This window comes from Aquarana catesbeiana, linkage group LG06 (assembly GCF_042186555.1).
Source record: "Aquarana catesbeiana isolate 2022-GZ linkage group LG06, ASM4218655v1, whole genome shotgun sequence".
Taxonomy (NCBI): Eukaryota; Metazoa; Chordata; class Amphibia; order Anura; family Ranidae; genus Aquarana; species Aquarana catesbeiana.
In genome coordinates, this window is record NC_133329.1 from 260,345,647 (window position 1) to 260,369,109 (window position 23,463).

At 40.3% G+C, this 23,463-nt stretch overlaps 1 protein-coding gene across 1 annotated transcript in view; it reads left to right on the top strand.

Moving 5' to 3' along the window:
- The window catches only part of LOC141146728 (aldehyde oxidase 1-like), a 303,420-nt gene that overhangs the window by 116,491 nt on the left and 163,466 nt on the right, over positions 1-23,463 (top strand). Inside the window, exons 15-17 of the mRNA XM_073633238.1 lie at positions 6,051-6,213; positions 8,158-8,244; positions 9,972-10,141. Coding sequence (XP_073489339.1) covers positions 6,051-6,213; positions 8,158-8,244; positions 9,972-10,141 — 420 coding nt within the window. The remainder of the gene's footprint in view (positions 1-6,050; positions 6,214-8,157; positions 8,245-9,971; positions 10,142-23,463) is intronic.

Genomic DNA, 23,463 nt, shown 5'->3' on the forward strand with positions numbered 1-23,463 from the left:
TTTTCTTGGGTTGTAATTTCAATTTCATCCATTTTTATTTCTAAGGCTGCGGTGCGGTTTCCCAGCTCTCTTATTTCTTTGGTTAGGCTGTTTGTTATTTGGTCTGAGGTTTGTTTTAAAGCCTTATGAAGCATCTTTTCAAATTGTAATAATATTACTGGGGATACTGAGGAGGCTTGTGGAGAAGTTTGTGAGAGGATTTGTTCTGTATCTGACTCAAATGGAGAGTCTTGCTGTGACATTTTCTGTCTGTGAGAGCGCCCTGATGCTGTATATTGTGAGGTGACTGGAACTGCTTCAGCTGCAGTGAGTGCCTGTGAGCTCTTTGTGAGGTGATTTTTATTTCTGCCACGGTTTCCTCCCAGTACCATATTTCCTGCCCAAACTTTCACAGTTTGTTCCCTGGGGCAAAAAGGTTCAAATGGATACCTTTTGAGCCTGCAGGCTCCGCTTTGTCCTTCTCTTCTCTCCTCAGCGGTGTGGAGCTCTAACAATGCATGTCTGCTCCGCTAGGCTCCGCCTCCTGCCCCTCGGCCTGTTTGTTTTTGATCTGGGGGCAGGAAGTGGTTAGTGTAGCAGTGGGTGTGACCACCTGTACTTTAGCTCTGAGGCGCCTCCCCTGCTTCCAGAGAGAATGTTCTGGAAGAGGGGCAGGGTCTAGAACTGTAGTGGCAGGCAGCTCGTGTGAGGAGCCCTGACCAATCCCAAACTGGAATTGGCAGGGGGCAGGCCTCCCATATAAGCTGAGGTAACAGCAGTGTTAATTTTGTCGACTAAAACGACTAAAACATTTTAGTCGACTACATGCTATTTTAGTCAACTAAAATACGACTAAAACTAAAACAATTGAGATGACTAAAATACAACTAAAACTAAAATGGCATTTTAGTCAAAAGACTAAAATGGGACTAAAACTAAAATGGAATTTTAGTCAAAAGACTAAGACTAAAACTAAATTAAAATTTGACTTTAAAATTAATACTGGTCTGTAGTGCATGTTCATACCTCAATACCTTAAATAATATATGATATTTTTCACTCCAGCAGGATATAATGAGTTTGGAAATTGTAGAGAAATGTTAACTAATGCATTACAATTTAATCACACCCCTTAAATTTTAGATGACTAAAATGAGTTTTAGTCGACTAAAATGTACTGGAGATTTTAGTCGACTAAAACGTTGGGCATTTTAGTCAACTAAAATGTACTGGAGATTTAGTCGACTAAATACAACTAAAACAATTGCAGAAGACTAAAATGGGACTAAAACTAAAATGCTATTTTAGTCCTAAGACTAAAACTAAATCGAAATTTGCTGCCAAAATTAACCCCATCTGGGGGGGGTGCGCCAATCGCAGGAGGAGGCCCGGGAGAGCTGTGAGGGAGCTTCACCCTTACACGGTCATGGGTGAAGTCCTCATCTTTACATGTTCATTGATGAGGAGTTCCTGGAGCAGAATGCCAGGAGAAGCTGTCGGAACACATGGTCCGGTTAAGTTCTCCATCATGGATTCTGGGCAGAGAAAGGTCGGTGAGTGTACCACAGTGGAGAGCTGGATGTGGAGACAGGCCAGGAAGTCTGGGAGGGAACTTCATCCTTACACGGCCATGGATGAAGTCCTCATCTTTACACCGTCATTGATGAGGAGTCCTGGAACAGAGGAGAGACTGTGGGGAATAGTGTCAAATCGATGCGGCCCGAGGACGCAGGATTTGCAAACTAGACTAGCTGGGAACAGTAGTCCACCATTCAGCGCATGCTACTAAACTACTAGGCCTCCAGGCAGCAACCAATTAGAGTCAGCATTAGAGACTATTCAGAGTGGGTTCTTTTGCATATAGAAGAGGATGTGACAAGAAATATAATGTGCTACAGGGTAAGATTGTGCAAGAGGGAAGGATTCCTTGGAGCAATAGTCTGCAGGAGTTAGGCAGAGGAGGAGCAATAATCTGCATGGTGATGCAGGGAAGAGACTGTAGATGTTATACATGTGCATCATTTCTTCAAGGCTCATACGAAGTTCTAATTTATAAATATGATGGCAAAGTAATTTGATCTATGGGCATACAATATATATCCTTTCCCCCAACTAAGTTACTGTATATCCCCCAATAAACAAAGAAAAAAAAAACAAAGCAAAAGACTTTTCATTGTCTACAAGTGTGAGGTATGGATGTCTGGCAGCAGGGTGAATTTGCGTGGATGTTAGTAACTAGTGGCAACACACCGCTACAAGTATAAGAACTAATGATGATCACATAGAGTATATACTCAGCATAAGTTTTACACTCAGGACTTCTAGAAAGGGGAAAGAAATTTCACCAAACAAATGAGCTTGGCTTAACCACCTCGCTGCTATCATGCAGCGAGAGTCTGTCTCCCAACTGGCCTTCTCTTGTCAGTCCTATCCACTTGTTATTTGAAAACCTCAATGCTGTAATCCTATACATAATCTACAAAATTTAGTTATTAAAATCAAATGGTCCAGTAAACAGCAGAAGGCTAGTGCATTTCATTCTAAAAAGCTTTACGCATAACTCGCAGGCAAGGTACATGTGAATTTTCCCTAGACAAATGCGACTACCAGGTTATTGCCACTGTTGCACATGACTTTGCCTGGATAAAGATGGGGTCAGCTACAAAGGCTTTATCAGCAATTTAACCACCTCCTGTACGTGCTTCTCTGAGATCGAAAAAGCATATGCACTGTGCCTCTAATCTTGGTAATGCATCTTGACCATCACTTTGTTCTGCAGGATTCACTCTCCTCCTATAACCTCTTCCTCTCCCTTTAGGCCTCATTTACACGAGGCGGACACCGCTTCCACGGAGTCCGCCTCGGTCCGCCGGCTCAGCGGGAGATCTCTCCGTTGATCTCCGCTGAGCCAGCGGATGACAGGTCCCTCTCTGCTCACTGAGTGGGGAGGGGCTTGTCAAGCACCGCTGCTGCCTATGGAGGGATCGTTAGATCTCACCTGATCTGATCCGCCAGCGACGGATCCGGACATAGGGCCATCCATCTGCTTTTAGCGGATCTGACGGGGTCGGATGTCAGCGGACATGTCTCCGCTGACATCCGTCGCTCCATAGACTAACATGGAGCGCCCGTTCAGGTCCGCCGTCAAAACTGAGAGGCGGACCTGAATAGTCCGATCGTGTGAAAGTTGCCTTAGGCCTCTTTCACACTGCTGCGACTTCAAGGTCGCACGATTTTGCCACGGTTTTGATGCGATTTCAGGGAATGCTATGGACCTCAACTTGCATCAAAGTCGGACCAAAGTAGTACAGGGACTACTTTGAAGTCAGCGCGACTTGAAGTCGCACAGATATGAATGGTTGTCATTGGGAATCATGGGGTACGACTTGCCATGCAACTCTGATGTCTACAGTTGCAGTAAAAGTTGCACTGCCTGACATTTTTAAAAGCTCTAGCAAAAGAAAAATACCTCCGACACCAATAAAATTATCACTGAAACCCTAAACCCCAATATTCACACTCTGTCTATCTCATTTATCTGTATTTTTTTATTTATTTATTTTTTCTGCCACCAAAAATGTTAAAAATTGTATATGCAATGTGAAAAGAGAATACGCTCCAATAAAAGGAGTAAAAAGATTACAAACCCTAAAAAATATATAGTATAATTGTTATGCCCCTCACTACACATGACTGAGGTGTATTTGGGCACACTGTTAACTCCTCTCATACCAATGCATTCCAGTAGGCGCAGAATCCTTTTGAACTTTTATTGATACAAGATAGAGTAAAACTGTAACAGATACAAGCAAAATGCAATTAAAAGATCATACAATTAGTGCCACCCTATCTATCTGTCTAGCTGAAGATACAAGTAATAAACATACAGAAGATGGATCCGGATGGCCAGAGTAGAGCTTAGCAGCCAATGCGCTTGCTTCCATGGTGAAAGGAAAGGAAAAGGCTGGAAGAAGCTGACGCAAGGCCTGATGGGATTTAAAGTACAGAGGCTTGCATGTACCAAATCTAACCAGCTATTCTAAATAACTACTTTGAAATACAGTCCCTGACAAAAGTCTTGTCGCTTGTGTACAAATTGACCTGAAGTGCCGCTAAAATATATTTCTAATCAAGATTTTGTTACAAGAAATGGGTCATTTTAATCCCAACAGCTTTTGTAATAATGTTTTAGTGCAAAACAAAACTGACAAAAAGTATTCTAATATTCACAGCTTGGTAAAGTCCATTGAGTCAATTTTTGCCAAGACATAAGTGTTGTCGCCTTGTTATATGAGCTTCAGCTGTGACTAATAATGGATCAATTAGGTCTCAGGTGTGTATAAAAAGAACACCAGTACACTAGACCTTCTCAACTGCAACTAGACCTCTGCAAACATGCCTAAGATTCACCCGGAGACTAAAGTGTTGATTATCAAGAGGCTGAAGACCACATCCACTGCTGATGTGGCAGACACCTTCAATGTGTCTCAGCGTCAAGTTCAGAGGATAAAAAAAAGATTTGAAGAGACTGGAGAGGTTTTGGACAAGGCCAGGTCAGGCCGACCCCGCAAGACAACTGCTCGAGAGGACCGTTTGTTGGCTCAAAAATCCAAGGCCAGCCCATTTTCCACTGCAGCAGAGCTCCACGAGACCTGGTCACCTGAAGTCCCTGTGTCAACCAGAACAGTTTGTCGAATTCTGTCTCAAAATGGCCTCCATGGTCGAATCAGTGCCCATCAATAGTCTAAAATACCAAGAAATCTTAGTTACCTCTTATATTCCCAACCATAAAAAAGGCCAAATTTTGCAGCAGGATGGTGCTCCATCGCAAACTTCTAGCTCCACATCAAAGTTCCTTAAGGCAAAGAAGATCAAGATGCTCCAGGATTGGCCAGCCCAGTCACCAGACATGAACATCATTGAGCATATGTGGTGAAGGATGAAAGATGAAGCATGGAAGACAAAACCAAAGAATATTGATGAACTCTGGGAGGCATGCAAGACTGTTTTCTTTGCTATTCCTGATGACTTCATCAATAAATTGTATGAATCCTTGCCAAACCGCATGGATGCTGTCCTTCAAGCTCATGGAAGTCATACAAGATATTAAATTTGGATCTCACAGCACCACTACTTAATTTGCTGACATATTTTTGGATTTTCAGTAAAGTTGTTAAATTTCTGTATAGGCGACAAAACTTTTGTCTTGCCAAAATTTGACCTGTCTGTCTTGATTAAATGATAAATCTTTTTTCAGTGAAACTAATTTATTTCAGTGCATTAAACATCATTTGGGAGGGCTTTAGCTTTTCATATGAGCAATTTCTAACACCAATTGATTAATTAAAAGTCAGGTTAATAGCAGGAGTTTTTACAAAATAGAGAAGCGACAAGACTTTTGTCAGGGACTGTAGATATAGAACAGTTATACAAAATGGCCTCTAGATGGCAGCATAGATTAATCTAATTAAACCAAAAAGTCAATAAGAAAATTACAACCCTTTTAACGAAGGCATGACAATAATTATATATATTCTATATAATATAATATAGCACTATATAGCAACAAACTCTTCTCCCTATGCACACTATCCACTCTACCTAAACTACTCTAACATACATTGACAAATGGTTGCTGAGAACCCACCCTTTTATAGTAAGGGGGCTGGCACATAACAAAACCCTTGTTGCTGAACTTAGATCAGCTGGCTTAGAAAGACCAAAGGCCATGCAGTGCATTATGGCTAAAAAGAATTGTCTGCATTAGTTCTTCCGGTCAGTGAACCTCAAACATGCAGTATTTACTTCAAATTCATGGTAGCTCTGAACCCAAATCTAATCCCTACTTCACAGGTGTGTGTGTGTATGAATAACATTAATTTGACCTAATATGATAAGATAGGGGAATACAGATGGCAATACAAATTCCAGAGATTTCAACACTGCCATGAAATATTCAAAGCTATTATTTGCTGTATTTTTACTGTAATATAGACATCCTATGTGTACATTTGCTTTACATGGCCCCATAATGAGTGTGATCATTTTTTTTTACCATGTTCTCTTGGTAGACACTGGGATGATAACATGCTGGATGAAGCCAACAGACAGATCCTCAATGAGATGGCTATACCACCTTCTGCCCCTGATGGAAAAGTGGAATACCGGAGTTCTCTAAGAATCAGTTTTCTCCTCAAATTCTACATGGAGGTCACAACGAGCTTAAATAAGCAAGTAAGTAAAAAAAAATGTAACAAATTGAAATTAATTTATTTTAAGAACCATGCCAGGCAGGCATACACATGCCCCTCAGTTTGTTTTCCTTCAGTATATATGATGGCTGGTGTCTTTTATCTGTTTTATCACACACAATTTGAAAGAATCAAGTTTGTATTAGGGATGCTTACTCTGTATGATGGACAGGATAACTGGTACTAGGGTGAACTTTGCCAAAGGGTGAAAGCTCTGCGTGGATTTTGCCACTATGGCAATTGTTGTTGGCTATAAGATGAGATATATTGGCATGGAGTTTGCAAAACTGCGGATTAAAAAAAAAGTTCTGTTCTTCTATTACCCAAGTAATATTTCTTAGCAGGGGCAGGTGGATAACAATAGTGTGTGCCCTTTGCATAGTTGTATATTTTGACAAGTTACCTGTTTTTTTTTTTTTTTTATGTTTCTGCACTTTGCTATTTGTTCAAAGGGTAACACATTGTACACATGGTGAGAAGTCTCTGGGAGTTTGTTCAAAACAATAAAAAAAAAAAAAAAAAACTCCCATTAGAAAATAGAATTTCCACAGGATAAGCATTTAAATATCACTTGTACCAGTGGAAACATTACTGTACATACTGCATTTTGCCACAGAAATAGGATGGAACCTCTAAACCATTCAATTGCCATTGCATGTGGCCAACATTTTTATTTAAAGCACACTTTTGGAAGCATGCTGGTCCAGTTGATGTAGTTCAGGTACTGGTGCTTACACCTTTTTAGTTGATTTCCACAGCACTCCAGAAGCCTCAAAACCTTGGGTGCTCCTAGGCAGATTTTTACCTTTTTTTTTTTTCATTTGACACTTATGGCTAGTAATGGTGCCAAGAGCACAAGTCCCTGCCCCGTATCTTTCATTCCAGAAAAACCACCCACCTGCTTAAAGCTTTAATTCTCTGCCAACTTGTTCCTTCTCCATGCCACAGGCCTCCTCACTAGTCATTAACCTTTATATCCTAAAGAAAGGAATGTCCACATAATGATAGTTTCTGCACTTTACTGATGTTACTTTAAAGTCGCATCATTTTGGCATACTATCCAGGGGCACTTGACAGTACATTGTCAATCACATATAGTGGAAGATCTGCAACAGTCACATGTGAAAGCAGCACATTCAGTAAGCCATTATCCCTAGCTCAGTCTCTCCACCCGCGGAAATTCGTACTCCGTGGTACTGGTTCGCCTTAGGCTGTCTGTGTCCACTCACTGTTCCTCACAGGTCCCACCGATTTGGGATCATTGCTAACACATCTAGCTTTGGTACTTCTCTCTGAGGTCCTCTAGGGGAATAGCCTCACTTAAGGGAACACTTGGTCTGGCCTAAACCTAGACCTTTTGCAACCTGCCCTAGCCTCCACCATCATAAGGGTCAGGAAGTCTACAGCCAGCTCTTCTGGGTGCAGGTCTACCTCTCCCTGTCATCCTGCCCTGTTCAGGGCCTCCACTTGCTGACTACATCTGACTGATGGTGGGGTCTCTGGCTGCCATGCCCTAACTGCATGAAGGCTCCTTCCAACCAGGTGTATATATGGACACTGACATTATTACAGGAGGCACCTGATTACACTGTTCTGTTACCAGCACCACTCTGGAACAGAGCTACCTAGTGGCAGACTAGCTCACTGCACATGCTATATACTAGATGTGGGTGGTTTCCTTGGCACATGGGTAGATGCTGGGGTGGTACAGTTTGCAACCATTTAGGAATTCTGGTATACCCAATTTACCAGCTGTAAGCAGCTCAAGGTCTTAAGCGGGCAATTCAGGGAAAATATGAGAGGAGAATTTAACAATCCGTACTTGTGGATTTTGTGCGTGTCCACACACAATTTCCACACACAATACCCACACCTTCCACATACATGCCTTTCTGCCCTAATGTCTTCACTTTTTGCCATATTTTAGGTCTCCAATCCCCTGGGTGTTTCAGAGTATAAAAGTGCTATCCGTGATTTTAAGACTAAAGCACCTAAAACATTACAGATTTTCCAGGTAAGAGAAATGCCCATACTTTGATCTATTGTCTTTGACACAAAAAATTGATCCTGCGTACATCAAATACATCTAATAAATGCAAGAGTATTAAGAATTGGTGTGTAACATTTTAAGAAAATACTTGGTACTTGTAATTTTTCAACAGTGACATAACCTGACAATCGGGTGTTACCACGGATTACGAAAGCTTGGGTATGCAGGCAAAAGAAAACATCCATGCAGACAAGGCTATAGACTGTCTAGCAGAAATACATACAAACACGTGTGGGTAGCCTGAACATTTCATCTAATCACAAGAGTATTCAATTGTTCCTGACATAGATTCCTGTGATAAGACATTGACCATCTGACTCCAGATTGTTGAGTGGAGCAAACCTGAAAGTATTCGGCCCCCTCCAGTTGCGCGCACACACAGGGCTATGTGGTCCACCAGAATATACTGTACCTCCAATTCTGCAGGCAGGGCCTTTTCCTAGCCTTCCTAGGGCAAATGCTGTACTTTACACTTTCTGACATTTACTGACTTATATTGAGCCCCTTTATGCCAATCACACAAGGATATGGATTCTGGTAGAATAGCAAATCACCTCATGAGTGATACATGAGGGTTTTTTTTCTCACTGCCAGGTGGGAGACTCCCTTTACTTCCATCACCATCTACTCCAGGGCCAACCAGGTTTGCACTAGTAAATTTGCATACTCTTTTCCCCTAACATTGCCTGTAAACTGTACACCATTCTACAATACTTTAAGTAGAACATCACATGGAGACTTCTAGTTGTAGAACACTTCCTTTACTTGGAATTGTTCCTAAAATGTACTTAAAATTGGAGAACAGTCCAAAAACCCATGGTGACCTATTTTTCCAAGTAATTGTAATAAGTAACTTTGGACAGTCACATAGTTCACGATGAAGAGAGGGACAGCATTGCAATAGTCACCGATTAACTTAAAGTGCTTGTAAAGTCTCAAGGTTTTTCACCCTAATGCATATGCATTAAGGTAAAAAAAAACTTTTGTGCTGCAGCTGCCTTTCAGACCCTCCATTCTTCTTACCTGAACCCGTTTGTTCCAGTGATGAGCACAAGCACAGCGGCTCCAGCCGCTGTCTCTGTCCTCATTGGATCGATTGATAGCAGCAGGAGCCATTGGCTCGCGCTGCTGTCAATCAAATCCAGTACGAGAGCGGGGGCAAGTCCTGCTGTCTGTGTTAATGGATGCAGCAGCGGGACTCATGAGCACATCCGCATGCTGTAGTCCTTCCCAGACCCTCCCTCAAATGGGAGAGCACACAGAACCCTTTCATATGTATTGTCCTCGCAGATTCCTCTGCTCTGGCTTTTACCACCTTTAAAAGGTCAGCCATGACTTAACAATGCCAACTCGAAGGAGGAGTTAAAATTTAATGGTGACTTACCCCTGCCTACATGCCTGTGATAGGAAACACACATATTGTACTCATTACAGGGATTATTACGACAACTGTGTGAATACTGAGGAATTTGCACAATGGATGTGTTATAAATAGACCCCATAGTGTCCTAAGTATACACTGTTTTGCCCATATTTGAAGTAATTTTATTCAGTCATCCTAAAATTACTGACTTAGAGAACACTGCTGCATTTTAGTGACAGGGCAGGTATTTAAAAAATTACATTTTTATTGTGACTGTGGTGTTTTTAGTTTTACATGAGTCTTCTTTTAACATTAATATTTGACTCAGGAAGTAAACTCCAATCAGCCAGTTCAGGACCCCGTTGGCCATCCAATAGTTCACCAGTCTGGCATAAAGCAAGCCACAGGGGAGGCAGTGTATGTGGATGACATGCCACCTGTGGACCAAGAACTTTTCATCGCTTTTGTCACCAGCAAAAAGGCTCATGCCAAGATTGTGTAAGTAAAATTTTTGTTCAAAAGTAGTCAAAGGTGTGACTAATTCGTATAGATAACATTTTCAGGAGCTATCAATTTGAGTGTGTGTGTGTTTTTATTTGTTTGTTTTTTTGCCATTCAAATTAAACTTTTTCTATTGAGGTTGTAAGCATACAGATTAACAAAGAGTATGATAGGTCAATAGTACAGCATTCATAATCATTAATACAGTATCATGTGACAATGTAAGATAAAAGTATCAACAAATACATATGGCAAAATATCATTCAAACTTGTATTGTAATAACAAATCCAAAATCTTAATACATCCGAAAAGGTATATGAATTATCATTTATTACTACATATTAATGCTTAAATAATGTGTATCAATGAAAAAAAAAATCAAAGAAAGAGATAAATAAGTAAATAGAATAAAATAAAATAGCATATATTGGATATACATAAAAATATAATGGAAAAGGAAAAAATAATATATATACAGGAGGGTAATTGGGAAAAAGCAAATAAAGTACAACATACTGTATATTTGAATATTGAAAAGAGAGAACTAAGAAAGAAAAGAGAAAGGAAAAAGAAAAGAGAAAATTAGAAGGTTGTGTTTTTTTTGTGCTTTTGTTTTGTTTTTGTTTTTTATACACAGATTGATTTGTACCACTTTAAAAGAGACCCTCCCAAGTTTTTTGCTAGTTTTTATGCTCAAATTGTCTAATTATATCTTTTACCTTCATTTTAAGTTGGGAAAAGGGGGCTGATAAGGGGAACATTTAGGGTGCTGCAGTGTGCCACCAGGGTGACTACAGTAATGTTCCTAGCTAATGGAATTTAACGTGCTGGGTGCTCCTCTGGAGGCTCATGAAAACAAGAAGCAGTTGCTTTGGTAGTAGCTTGAATCTTCTGCTCAGAATGCTCTGTGGAATTTCACACTAAGGTCGGTCATACAGGGTTCAAATTTATTTCCTGCAACCACAGATTGCAGGAAAGAATATTGCAAAAATACCCCATCAACGCAGACAGTGCTGACAGGGGAATCAGCAAATGTCGTCCCCCAGCTGGGGAGGTGGGCGGGGGAAGCTGTCCCTGTCAGGAGAAGACAGTGATTATTGCTAGTGGCTATAGAAGCTGCTAGCAATAATTGCAAGAGAATTCGCCAGGCTGGTTGTACCAAAGTGAATCTATCGATCAACTTGGAACATTCAGCCTGCCCAATAATGGTTTGAATCTCGGTCAGTTCCTGCTGAACCAGCTGAGATTTAAACGGTGTATGGCTGGCCTAAGCTTTGGTTCACACTGGTGCTGCTGCATAATCATGCATTTTTCAGAGCTTTTCTGTAGTGCACGTTTGGATGCTTTTTTATGCAGTTTCATGCTTATTGATATGTTTGTGTGTGTGGTGTTTTTTTGTTTTTTACAACACTTACAGAAATGCATGTACAAAGACATATTTTTCATGCACTCTTATTAAAGTCCATAGGGCCGAAAATGCACTATGCTGCACCTTTTCAAAAATTGCACTGCACCATGTTGCATTGATGTGAACAGGCACTAAAGAGAATAAATATGATTTTCCATTGTCATGCATTGCAGTGAGAAATTGCACTAGTGTGAAAGGGGCCTAAAGCTGGGCATATACTAATGCCCCGTACACACGGTCGGATTTTCCGATGGACAATGTCCGATCGGAGCGTGTTGGAAATTCCGACCGTGTGTGGGCGCCATCGGACATTTTCCATCGGATTTTCCGACACACAAAGTTGGACAGCAGGAGATAAAATTTTCCGACAACAAAATCCAATCGCGTCAATTCCGACCGTGTGTGGCCTGTTCCGACGCACAAAGTGCCACGCATGCTCAGAAGAAATTCCGACACGGGACAGCTCGTTCTGGTAAACTTAGCGTTCGTAATGGATAAAGCACTTTCGTCACGCTGCAATGTTCAAAATGGTTTAATACAGCGCACTCTCTTCTTCTTTATAATGTGACAAGAATTAAGTCGTTTTGATGCTCATATTCACACACACTTCTCACAAACTTTTTTCGATACTATTTATCGGGATTCCCTCAATATATTTTGATTTCTCACATCTGACAACATATTTTTTTTTTTTTTTTACTTTAATGTAGAATCTTTTTTTGTGTTTCTCTTTTTATTTTTTTTTTTTTGGTGATTTTGATTTGTACTCCCGAAAATGTTTGTGTGTTTTTTGTGACAAGTTCCCACAACACCATTGATATGTTGTTCTATTTAATCTGTAGGAGGAGATTGTTTGGTGTTGTTGTCCCTTGTTAATTTCACATTGTACTTTAGAAATGTACCTGAATACTCACCAACAAACTGTCCTTTTTGGATGAAAACACACACAGGAGAGTAGAATTTACCTAAAAATATTTTATTAAGGGGTCACAACTATAAACAAAGAGGGAGGCAACGCTGGAGAAACTGCAGAAGTGGGCGAAGCCTTGGACCCCCGGGGCAGACATCAATTATTTAAAAGCAAAATTGGTGGCCTGAGGAGTCCATATCTAAGGGAGGGCAGTGTGGTCCAGAAGTCCCAGAGATCCGGAAAGCAGCAGATGACATCTGTGTCCCCAGGCTGTGGTCATACGAGAGACTGCATCTTCTGTCAGACCAGACTGAACCCAGGGCAATCACTCTTTGGTCTTCCTTCCACGCTTCCTTCCAGCCTTTGGCTGTGGTGGTGGAGTTGTGGCAGCAGGAGGAGGAGGAGGAGGAGGAGGAGGATGGTCCATCTCAATGACATCCGTCTTGGGTGTCAGTTCCCCACTCTCCCCCTTACGAAGGACTTTATAAATCAGGTCCTCAGAAATCTTGCGTTGGCCCTCCTGCATGCCCTGCAATTTGGTGGCAGCCATGCAGGCAAAGGCCTCTTCAGGACTGGGGAAGGCTCTGAGGGACGCCGAAGCCTCCTGGATCAGCCTGTACGCTGAATCCTGCACAGGATTGGGAGTGGCCTTCCTGGCCCTTTTATATGGCAGGCGGAGGGGAGGGACCTGAGACTCAGTCAGGCTGCGACTTGTCCCTGGCTTCTCTTGGCTGCCACTTAGCCCCGCCTCCTCCTGGCTGCCACTAATCCCCGCCTCCTCCTGACTGCCACATTCCACAGCCTCCTCCTGGCTGAGGTCTTCCTGTGTATGAAAAAGGGACATAGTTTTAGTATTGTTTTCATCAGTCACACACAATTTTCACCTCCTGACTGCTGCAAATTCAATGTTAACAAATATAACAGACTATCCTTCTGAGCCCAGCATTTTGCATTCTTGTCCCAATTTTGGGTGCCCACTACTGTGTATTGATATGTAAAACACTTTCAAGCAGCAATTAGTGATCAATAATAACATCTAGTAAACATCATTTATTTATTGCCCAGAAATCTGTAGAAGAATGCTATACCTGACTCCAGCCTGGCTCCTCCACTTCTTCCTGGCTGGAAGGCCTAGGTTGGACATCAGAAGCCTCAGCTGGTGTGGAAGGAAGCGTGGAAGGAAGAGTAGAGAGGGATTCCCTGACTTCAGTGTGGTCTGACAGAAATCGCAGTCTCTCATAGTACCACAGCCTGGGGACATAAATGTCATCTGCTGCAGCTCCGGACCTCTGGGAATCTGTGACCTTCTTGCGCTCCCTAAGATAAGTGCTCCTCAGGCCACCAATTTTGGCTTTTAAATAGGGGATGGTTGCTGTGGGGACCACCGGCTTCACCAACTCCAGCAGTTTCTCCAGCGCTGCCTGCCTCTTCTGTTTGTGGTTATAGTGGGGGTGTCTGACCTGCCACAGACAGGGCAGCTCTCTGTACTTATCAATAAACAGGGGCAGGAAATTGTGGTCGTTGAACCCATCCATTTTCTCTGCAAGACACAACACAAGACAAACCCTAATGTCAGGCCAAACTCCCCTAATCTTGTTACAATATAGGCTTCAATTTCAAAGCAGTATAGGCCCAAGTTTAGATCCTACCTTCGTTAGCACGATCGGCGTCTCCGATGCTCCTTCCTCCGCTCACAGATTGTACGTAAGACGCGCACGTTACAATTTATACACACTGCGCATGCGTATAACTCCGCCCGCCCCTGACGTTCTTTCTATTCTATTCCCCGCCCCTTTTTGTTCGGCGCAGTGGAGGAAGAGCACATGGCGGATAGACAGCAGGATCGTGCTAATTACAGCAACGAGGAGGAGGAGGAAAGGCCGGAGCCTGAAACGTCCCGATCCAGAAGGAGATTAAAGGACTCAAATATGTCCTTTGGGGAGATGTTGGAAATGGTGGACATCCTGAAGAAGGCCGACTATGATGGAAAGTATGGGCCTTACCCCAACCACAATGTCCGAAAGGCCAAGATCATGGCGAAAGTGGTCAGGAGTCTGCACCGGAAATTCGGGGTACGACGATCGAAAGATCAGCTCAGGAAGCGGTGGTCGGACCTGAAATTACGAGAACATGAGCAGTACAGAAAGATCCGGAGAGTGCTGCAAAAAAGTAAGTAGTTGTGCTGTGTTCCTATTGTTCTTGTGTTTATTACGTTCGTGCTGCTCCATGTGCTTTTAGGAACTGTTGTACAGTTTAAAATGGCAACTTTCATGTTCATGGGCACATTATTCGTTCGGATCACACATTTTTTTTTCGGACTATAAAATACCATTGTTTAGCCCATATGCATTTGGCCACCATTTTGAGGCCCTATACTTGTCTTCAAAGAATTGGGTTGTGTAGATGGCTTTGTTACTAGAATGAAATGCAAACTAGATTGTGTGTAAGGAGAGGACACTGAGCAGCTGTTTTCACATCTGGACACTGGAGCACTAGTGTGGGACACAAGAACACCATTTTTATTAGGGGGGCCACACAGGTGCTCCAGTGTATACTATAGGGGGGTCTCCATCTGTGAAGCTTGTACCAAACAGGTAAAGTATTGAAGCTTGACAAAGGACACTAAAAAAGCTACATCTTGGAACTCTGCTAAAATAGACAATTGTACCCCACTTCCAAGCAATGTTTCATCTTTAGAGTTCTGCCATCAAATATCTGTGTGCTAATTATACCATTTTTGTTTTACATAGGGGAGAAAAGACTTGGAGGACACCCCTCATCCGAGGAGACCAGAGCCCCCCCCCCCCCCTCTGGAAGAAGGGGAAATCCCCCCAACACAAGATGAGCAGGAGGATGAAGACGTGGTGGAACTAGTCACCACAACAGGTGAGTGTCTGCAACCACAGGCTCAGATAAGAGATGGATGGCGGCATTTTTTTTAGACCTAATTTATTTTGGGTTTCCTCTCTTTTTAGGTGATCGTGAGGTTGTGGATGAAGATCCTTTCACATCAGAAAGTGCCCAGATCCTGATCGGGGAGATCATGGGGTGTAATTTACAATTGGAAAACATCAAGCAAAACATCAATGATGTTATTCCAAAATATAAAAACATCATTGATGTTTTGGGGCGAGTTTAAAGCCCCTCAAAATCACTTTCTTCTTTTGTCTGCTACAATGTGCGAAATGTTTTTGTGATTTTTCCCAAAGCCGAATTTGGAGGATGCACACAGTGTGCCAACATGTGCTATCTGCCATCACGGGAGATCAATGGACGCGTTTTGGGGGTGCAACCCCTTCCTCAATAATAAAGTAACGGTGAGGAAGGGCTTTCTCCCCCAAAACACGTCCCTTGATCCCCCGTGATGGCAGATAGCACATGTTGACATTGGGAAATTTGTGTGCATCTTCCAAATTTGGCTTTTCCAGGGGTGATTTCCCCCCATCTGAACGCAATATCAAACACAGTTCCTAAATACTCATGTCTGATATTGCCTTCAAGTTCTACCAAATGTGAACTTTGTAAGATCAAGATTTGTGTCTTTCTTGTGGGTTTTACACAGGCCTGTTTTCTATAAAATGCACATTTTGATTTTGGATAATGACACCACAAAAATTGTTATACAACAAACATGTCGGTTTGTCAGAAAAACCTTTGGTAAATGCACATGTGATTGTGCAGGTATTAAAAAGATTGCTCATCAAGAATGTGTGGATTATTGTCTCAACGCTACAACACTTTTGGGGTGATGTAATTGTTGTTTGATGAGAAAATGGGGGTAATTTCCTAAGGGCAAATCCACTTTGCACTACAAGTGCAGTTTCAGTGCAGTTGCAAGTGCACTTGTAGTGAAAAGTGTCTTTGCATTTAGTAAATAACAGCCAACAGTGCTTTGTATAAGGTTACACAATCACGACATTTTCTGGACTCCACACATTTCTGTCAGGGTCAGCTAAAACAAACACAAGCAGTAAATGTCCACAAAGAAGAGCCTGGGGGGAGATGCCTGTCGAGAACTTGAGGTCCTGCAGGCTTCTCCCTGTCGCCAAATACCGCAGGGTAGCGACCAACCTCTGCTCCGGAGTGATGGCTTGCCTCATGCAGGTATCCTGCCTGCTGATATAGGGGGTCAGCGAAGCCAACAAACGGTGAAATACGGGGTCAGTCATCCTGAGAAAATTCCTGAAATCACCAGGATTATTCTCACGGATCTCACGGAGCAAAGGCATATGACAGAACTGGTCACGCTGAAGCAACCAATTCTTGGTCCATGAACTCCTCCTCGCCCTGTTCATGGACTGGACTTGTGTCAAGGTCAGGACCCCAACACCAAGCCCCCGCACAGCACGAACTGTACGAAGGGTACGCATACGAAACATGGCTAGAAAACGGTCGGCTGCTCAGAACGAAGTAACAGAACGCACTGAAGAACAGCAAGGCCTGTGAAGAGCGACCTGAAAAACAGCAACGAGCGGACAAGATCGCACAGAAAACTCCGATACGAACTGACTGCACGCACTGAAGAGCAAATACAAACCCACAAGCACAAACTGAACGGCAGAAAACGATCTGAAAGCCACGAGTCTGAAAAAGCGCGAATCGTCTCTCACCAAACTTTTACTAACACGAGATTAGCAAAAGGAGCCCAAAGGGTGCCGCGCTTGGTTCTGAACCGGCCTTTTCTAGTCTCGTCGTACGTGGTGTACGTGACCGCGTGGTTGTCGATCGGAAATTCCGACAACTTTGTGCGACCGTGTGTAGGCAAAACAAGTTTGAGCCAACATCCGTCGGAAAAAATCCTAGGATTTTGTTGTCGGAATGTCCGAACAAAGTCCGACCATGTGTACAGGGCATAATAGTGATGAAAGAATTCAAAGTAGCAGGATGGAAGATTTTTCATGAACAACTCTTTTAATAGTGAATGTGGTTTTCTTTAAAAAATAACAAAAATCTATTAATTCATAAATCAAATGTTTAAAAAAAAAAAAAAAAAAAAAACCTTTAAAGTACTTTCAAATGGCATTTGTCAGGTCTTTGATGGCATCATGTACTGATGAGATTTTTGTATGAACGTTTGTACGAAAATTTACTAGTGTATGGCCAACCTAAACCAGATCACTGTCAACTGGTTGTGGGAGCCTGCTTGCATAGCACCAGTTTCTTTGCAGAGTTCTGCACTTAATTATTTGTTCCTGAATTGTACATTTGCTCCATTTGTTAAAAAATCTACAGGAATTTTCTAGATCTCAGTTCAATTATCTAAATTTCTTTAAAACATGACTGAAAAGACTCCAGCTTTGGTGGTTTCCCATTGTGACAATACAGAGCACAGCTGTTTTTGTTAAGCTTTTGCGCTCATTACCCCACTTCCCATTCACAGAAGCCTCTAGCTGTTTTAAAAGAAGCTACCACTATATTTCCATGAACCACTGACCATGTTGGCTGCTTCCCTCCTGGCACTGTGGCTGTTGGATAATAGCCAGGGCATTCTGCTGTAGACATGTGCAGGATGAAAAAAGTCGTTTAGTTTTGTTTCGTTTCGATTTGTTATTTAACTAAATTCGTTTAGTTAAATTAGTTGCATTAGTTACATTCATTTTCGGGATTCGTTTAGTTTCGTATTCGAATTCGAAAAGATTCGACCGCATTCGAAAAAAACTATCAAATTCGAAAAAAATTCTACCGCATTCGAAAAAACTATCAAATTCGAAAAAAATTCTACCGCATTCGAAAAAACTATCAAGTTCGAAAAAAATTCTACCGCATGCGAAAAAAAACAATCAAATTTGAAAAAATTCTACTGCATTCGAAAAAAACGATCAAATTCGAAAAAAATTCTACCGCATTCGAAAAAATTTGACCGAATTTGAAAAAGTAAACTATATATAACCATTTTGCGAAATTCGAATTTCATATAGAATGAAATCGAATTCCAATAGAAAAGATTAGAATAGAATAAAAAATAAGAATAGCATAGAAAAACAATAGAACAGAATAGAAAATAATATAATATATTCTATTCTAATCTTTTCTATTCAAACTCGAATTCATTCTGTACCAAATTCCAATTCCGGAAGATGTTTTATATAAATATATATATATATATATATATATATATATATATATATATATATACATATATATATATATATATATATATATATATATATATATATACACATACAGTATATATATATATATATATATATATATATATATACAGTATATATATATATATATATATATATATATATATATATGTGTGTATTTTTTTTTTCCTATTCTGTTCTATTGTTTTTTCTATTCTAGTCTTTTCCTTGTCAAAAGAAGTTTATTGAGTATACAATGTTATAAAGATACATAAAGTAAGTTTACAAGGATCTATAAAGTAAGCTCATTGTTTTACAGTAGGGTTTATATAGGTAAATATCATGAAATTTCAAATATTAAACATTGGGTTCACGTAAACCTAAATTAAAGATATATATCATTTCCTTAGTTACTTTTGTAGGTATTTAAATTAATTATACCTACTATACATATTGTTTACAAGTAGAGTGTATATAGGTCAAATAAATTCTGATAATGAGCTTTAATCGTAAGGTGGAGAAAAGGAAAGAGAAAGAAGAAAAAGGGTTGAAAGGTAGAGGTATGGTCCACAAGGTTGTCCCGCTCATCAGTTTATTATTTTTTTTAGTTCTCTTTGAAGCCTTAGAATGGGTGTCTCTGTAAGTCATTTAATCTGCTACCATGGCAACAGGACAGAGTCATTGAAGTTTGACAGGAACTGTTGTTTTATCCAAGGATGCCAAAGTTTTTCAAATTTTGGAATTTGATTTTGATCGATGGCTACCATCTTAGCATGGGACATTGTATTATTCATTCTGTGAATTGTTTCTGCTAGTACCAATGTAGGAGATTTCCATGCCTTGGCCACTGTTTGTTTTGCAGCCATTATTAGTTGGATCATAAGTTTGAATTGAGAGAGTGTTAACCATTCCGGTTTTAGATTAAGTAAAGTTAAATATGGATCTAGTTGTATTATTTTTTTAAATATTTTAGATGCAATCACGAAGACTTCCTTCCAGAAGGTTTGGATTACTGGGCACGTCCACCATATGTGTAAATATGTGCCTATTTCTGGGCATCCTCGAAAACAAAGAGCTGAGGTATTAGGTGAATATTTTGCCACTCTAGCGGGTACAAGGTACCAGCGAGTTAGGACTTTATAATTTGTCTCCAGTGCTAAGATGTTGGGTGAAGATGACTTAGATGTGATTCATATGTTAGATCAGTCCGTGTCTTCTAAAGTTCGTCCCAGGTCCTCCTCCCACCTCTGAACGTAAGAGGGTCTATTAAGATTTGCTACTCCATATAATTGATTATAAAGTGATGAAATTGTACCTTTAGCAAATGGATCTTTTGTACAGATTGATTCAAAAATGGATAATTGGGATAATGGTGTATCCCCCTTTAGGAATGGTGTATAGAAATTTTTGATTTGGAGATATCTAAATATCTCAGAGTTTGGTAGATCATGTTTTTCTCTAAGCGATGGGAATGAAAGGAATGATTTAGATGCTATGAAGTCATTTAGTGTCTGAATGCCTGATGTTGTCCAAGCTTTAAAAGAATTTGGGTAGATCCATGCCGGATAAAAGGCCGGATTTCTGATAAAAGAAAGAAGAGGATTGTGTGGAGATTGTAACTGATATTTGGTTTTTAGTTTATCCCAGAGAGATAAGAAGTGTTTAGTTATGGGATTATGAATTTTAAAGCGGTCTTTAGGATCAAGCCATAATAAATTTGATATTAATAGAGGGTCATTTTCTGAAGCCTCTATAAATACCCATAATGGGATTTCCTGTTTTGCATGGTATTTGGACAGACTGGCCAAATGTGCTGCTCTGTAGTAGTTAGTAAAATTAGGGTATCCCAGGCCTCCTTTATTTTTGGGAAGATGTAGTGTGTGTATAGGTATACGTGGTTTAGAAGAGCCCCATATAGGAAGTTGCGATCATTGTTTTATTAGATTTGTGATCTGTCTTAATACAGGAGGATAATTGGTTGAGAATAAGTCAGAATGAGATGCTGTTAAATGAATTCCAAGATATGGGATTGATTTTTCTGCCCATGTGAATGGGAGTGCAGCCCTAGCCGGGATCAATTCCATGTTTGTGAGTGAAATATTAAGCACTAGGCATTTCTTAGGATTCATCATAAGGCCGGATAGGGCTGCAAATCCATCAAGAGCTGGTATTAAGTTAGGACCAGAGACCTGTGGTGATGATAGAAAAAGTAATATATCGTCTGCAAATATACATAATTTGTGTGTAATACCTCCTACTTCAATGCCAGTTATAGTTTGGTTTGTTCTGATGTATTGGGCCATGGGTTCGAGTATAAGGGCAAATAATAAGGGAGATAATGGGCAACCCTGTCGGGTACCTCTTTCGATATTAAAGGCTTCAGATTTGTATCCAGCATATTTTATATAGCCTTTGGGTTTATTATATAATGCTTTGATCCATGTTAAAAAGTGGGGTCCAAAACCCCATTTTTGTAATGAATATTGCATATATTGCCAGGATACTGTGTCAAATGCCCTCTTAATATCGAGAGATAGAAAACATAAAGGGATTTTCCGTTTTTTAGCAATATGTGCCAATAACACTGCCCTGTGTATATTATCGCCTGCCTGTCTATTTGGCATGAAGCCTACTTGATCTCTATGTATTAATTTTCCTATAATGCTATTGAGGCGTTTTGCTATTATTTTTGCTAATAATTTAATATCGAGGTTTAACAGAGAGATAGGCCGATAATTCACACAGGAAGTATCATCAGAAAGGGGTTTTGGGATCATACAAACAATTGCCATTAGTGTTTCTTGCCGAAAAGAATGTCCATCTAGAAGTTTGTTAAAAGTTTCAGTGAGAATGGGAGAGAGTATTTCTGAGAATGTTTTATAGTATAAAGCCGAGTAGCCGTCTGGGCCTGGTCTTTTGTTAAGTTTTAGGTCTTTTATGGCGTTAGCAACTTCATCTATAGTTATAGGCTCATCCAAACTGCTTTTTTGATTCTGAGATAACTCAGGTAAGGTTATTTTTGAGAAGAAGGATTCGGCCTCTGTAGGATTAAATTCATTGTTTGTCTTGTATAAAGTTGCGAGATGTGAGTGAAATTTATGGACTATTTTAACTGGATTACAAGTGTATACATTTTTTGATAATTTCAAACGTATTGCTTTGAAAGATTTGTTAGTTGAATTTAATGCCCGAGCCAAATATGTACCTGGTTTGTTTGTATTCATGTAGAAATTGTGTTTGGAGCGTTTGAGGGATTTATCAACTGACTCAGTGAGAAATAGATCGTATTCCAATCTAGATTTTTCCAGATGAGATTTTGTACTCTGAGATGGATTATCTTGAAATGATATGTAGGCTGCATTAAAATTGAGTTCTAGTTTTTTTGCTAGATTTTTGCGTTCCCGTTTAAATAGTGCCATTTGTCTTTGTATTGTACCACGCAAGACAGGCTTATGAGCTTCCCACAGTGTTATTGGGGAGATGTCTGTTGTATTATTAATTGATATGTATTCCTTTAAAGCTTGTTCAATGGCCATCTGATGTAGTGGGTGTTTGAGCATTATGTCCGGTAAGTACCACGTTGGGTCATGCGCTTTTGGTATGGCTGAGGCTATAGTAGTGTATACTGCATTATGGTCAGACCACGGAATCGGAATTATATCTGATGCAATAATTTCTGGTATCATTCCTATTGTTAGAAAAATATGATCTATTCTGGTGAAGGTTTGATGAGGGTGCGAGAAATAAGTGAATTTCTTTTTCATTGGGTTACTTTCTCTCCACGAATCTACCAGATTGTATTTGGAAAGAAGTTGAGAAAAAGGTAATCTAGAGGTTATTTTGGATGGTGTAAAAGGTGATTTATCTAGAAATGGGAGGAGGACCTGGTTCGAATCCCCACACATTATCACTGTTCCTATTTTGTGTGTATTAATCACTTGTAATATATGTGTGAGGAATGGTGTAGGTTGTTTGTTAGGAGCGTAGTAGGAAATCACCGTGATTGCTGTATCCATTATATAACCCATGAGTATCAGGTATCTACCTTCTGGGTCTTTAATTTCTGATGATAAGGTGAATGGTGTGGATCGGTGAAATGCAATTAGAGTTCCTCTTTGCTTGGTACAGGCAGAAGCCGTGTAAATTTGTTGATAAAAAGGAGAAATATATTTTGGAGTAGAATCTTTGGTGAAGTGTGTTTCTTGGAGGCATACTATGTGAGCCTTCTTGTTATGGAAAGTACGGAAGGCTTTGGTCCTTTTTTGAGGGACATTTATTCCCTGAACATTCAGAGAAAGTATATTCAGTGGTGCCATGGCAACAGATCAAATAGTTTTGACTTACTTTTTGTTATGCAGAGCTGACTGCGCAGATCAACCTGTGTGGACTGAAGAGATGAATAGATAGAAAAGAAACCAGTGAATTCTGGAGTAAAGAGTAAACAAAAAACATATGAGATTAGATGATACATTGTATAAATTATTTTTTGCAAGTAATCACAATTTACCCGTGAAAGAGAATAAATATCTCTCTCAGGGGATTAAGTGCCTTCGTCACACTCCCACATAATATGGTTGGGAGAATGAGGAGGGCTAATGGGGGTACACGGATCTTCCGCTTACAGGAGAGAAGTGCTATGTCAAAAGACATCAAAATGATGTTTCATTAATTGGCGTGCAGAATATAGTTTTTGTTGAAATTATTTATTCCAGGGTGGTTGTATATGGTTAGTTTTTCCCTAGGCTAAATAATTCAGTTAGAAAGGTACTGTTAATAACTTTGGTATTGATGAAGATAGTTTGAATTATTTTGGGATTTTAACCCTTTTAGAGTAAACAATTACATATTTTATTCATATGCAACTGTTTAGATATGTTAACTCATAAAATTGAGGTTGTATTGCTTCAGATT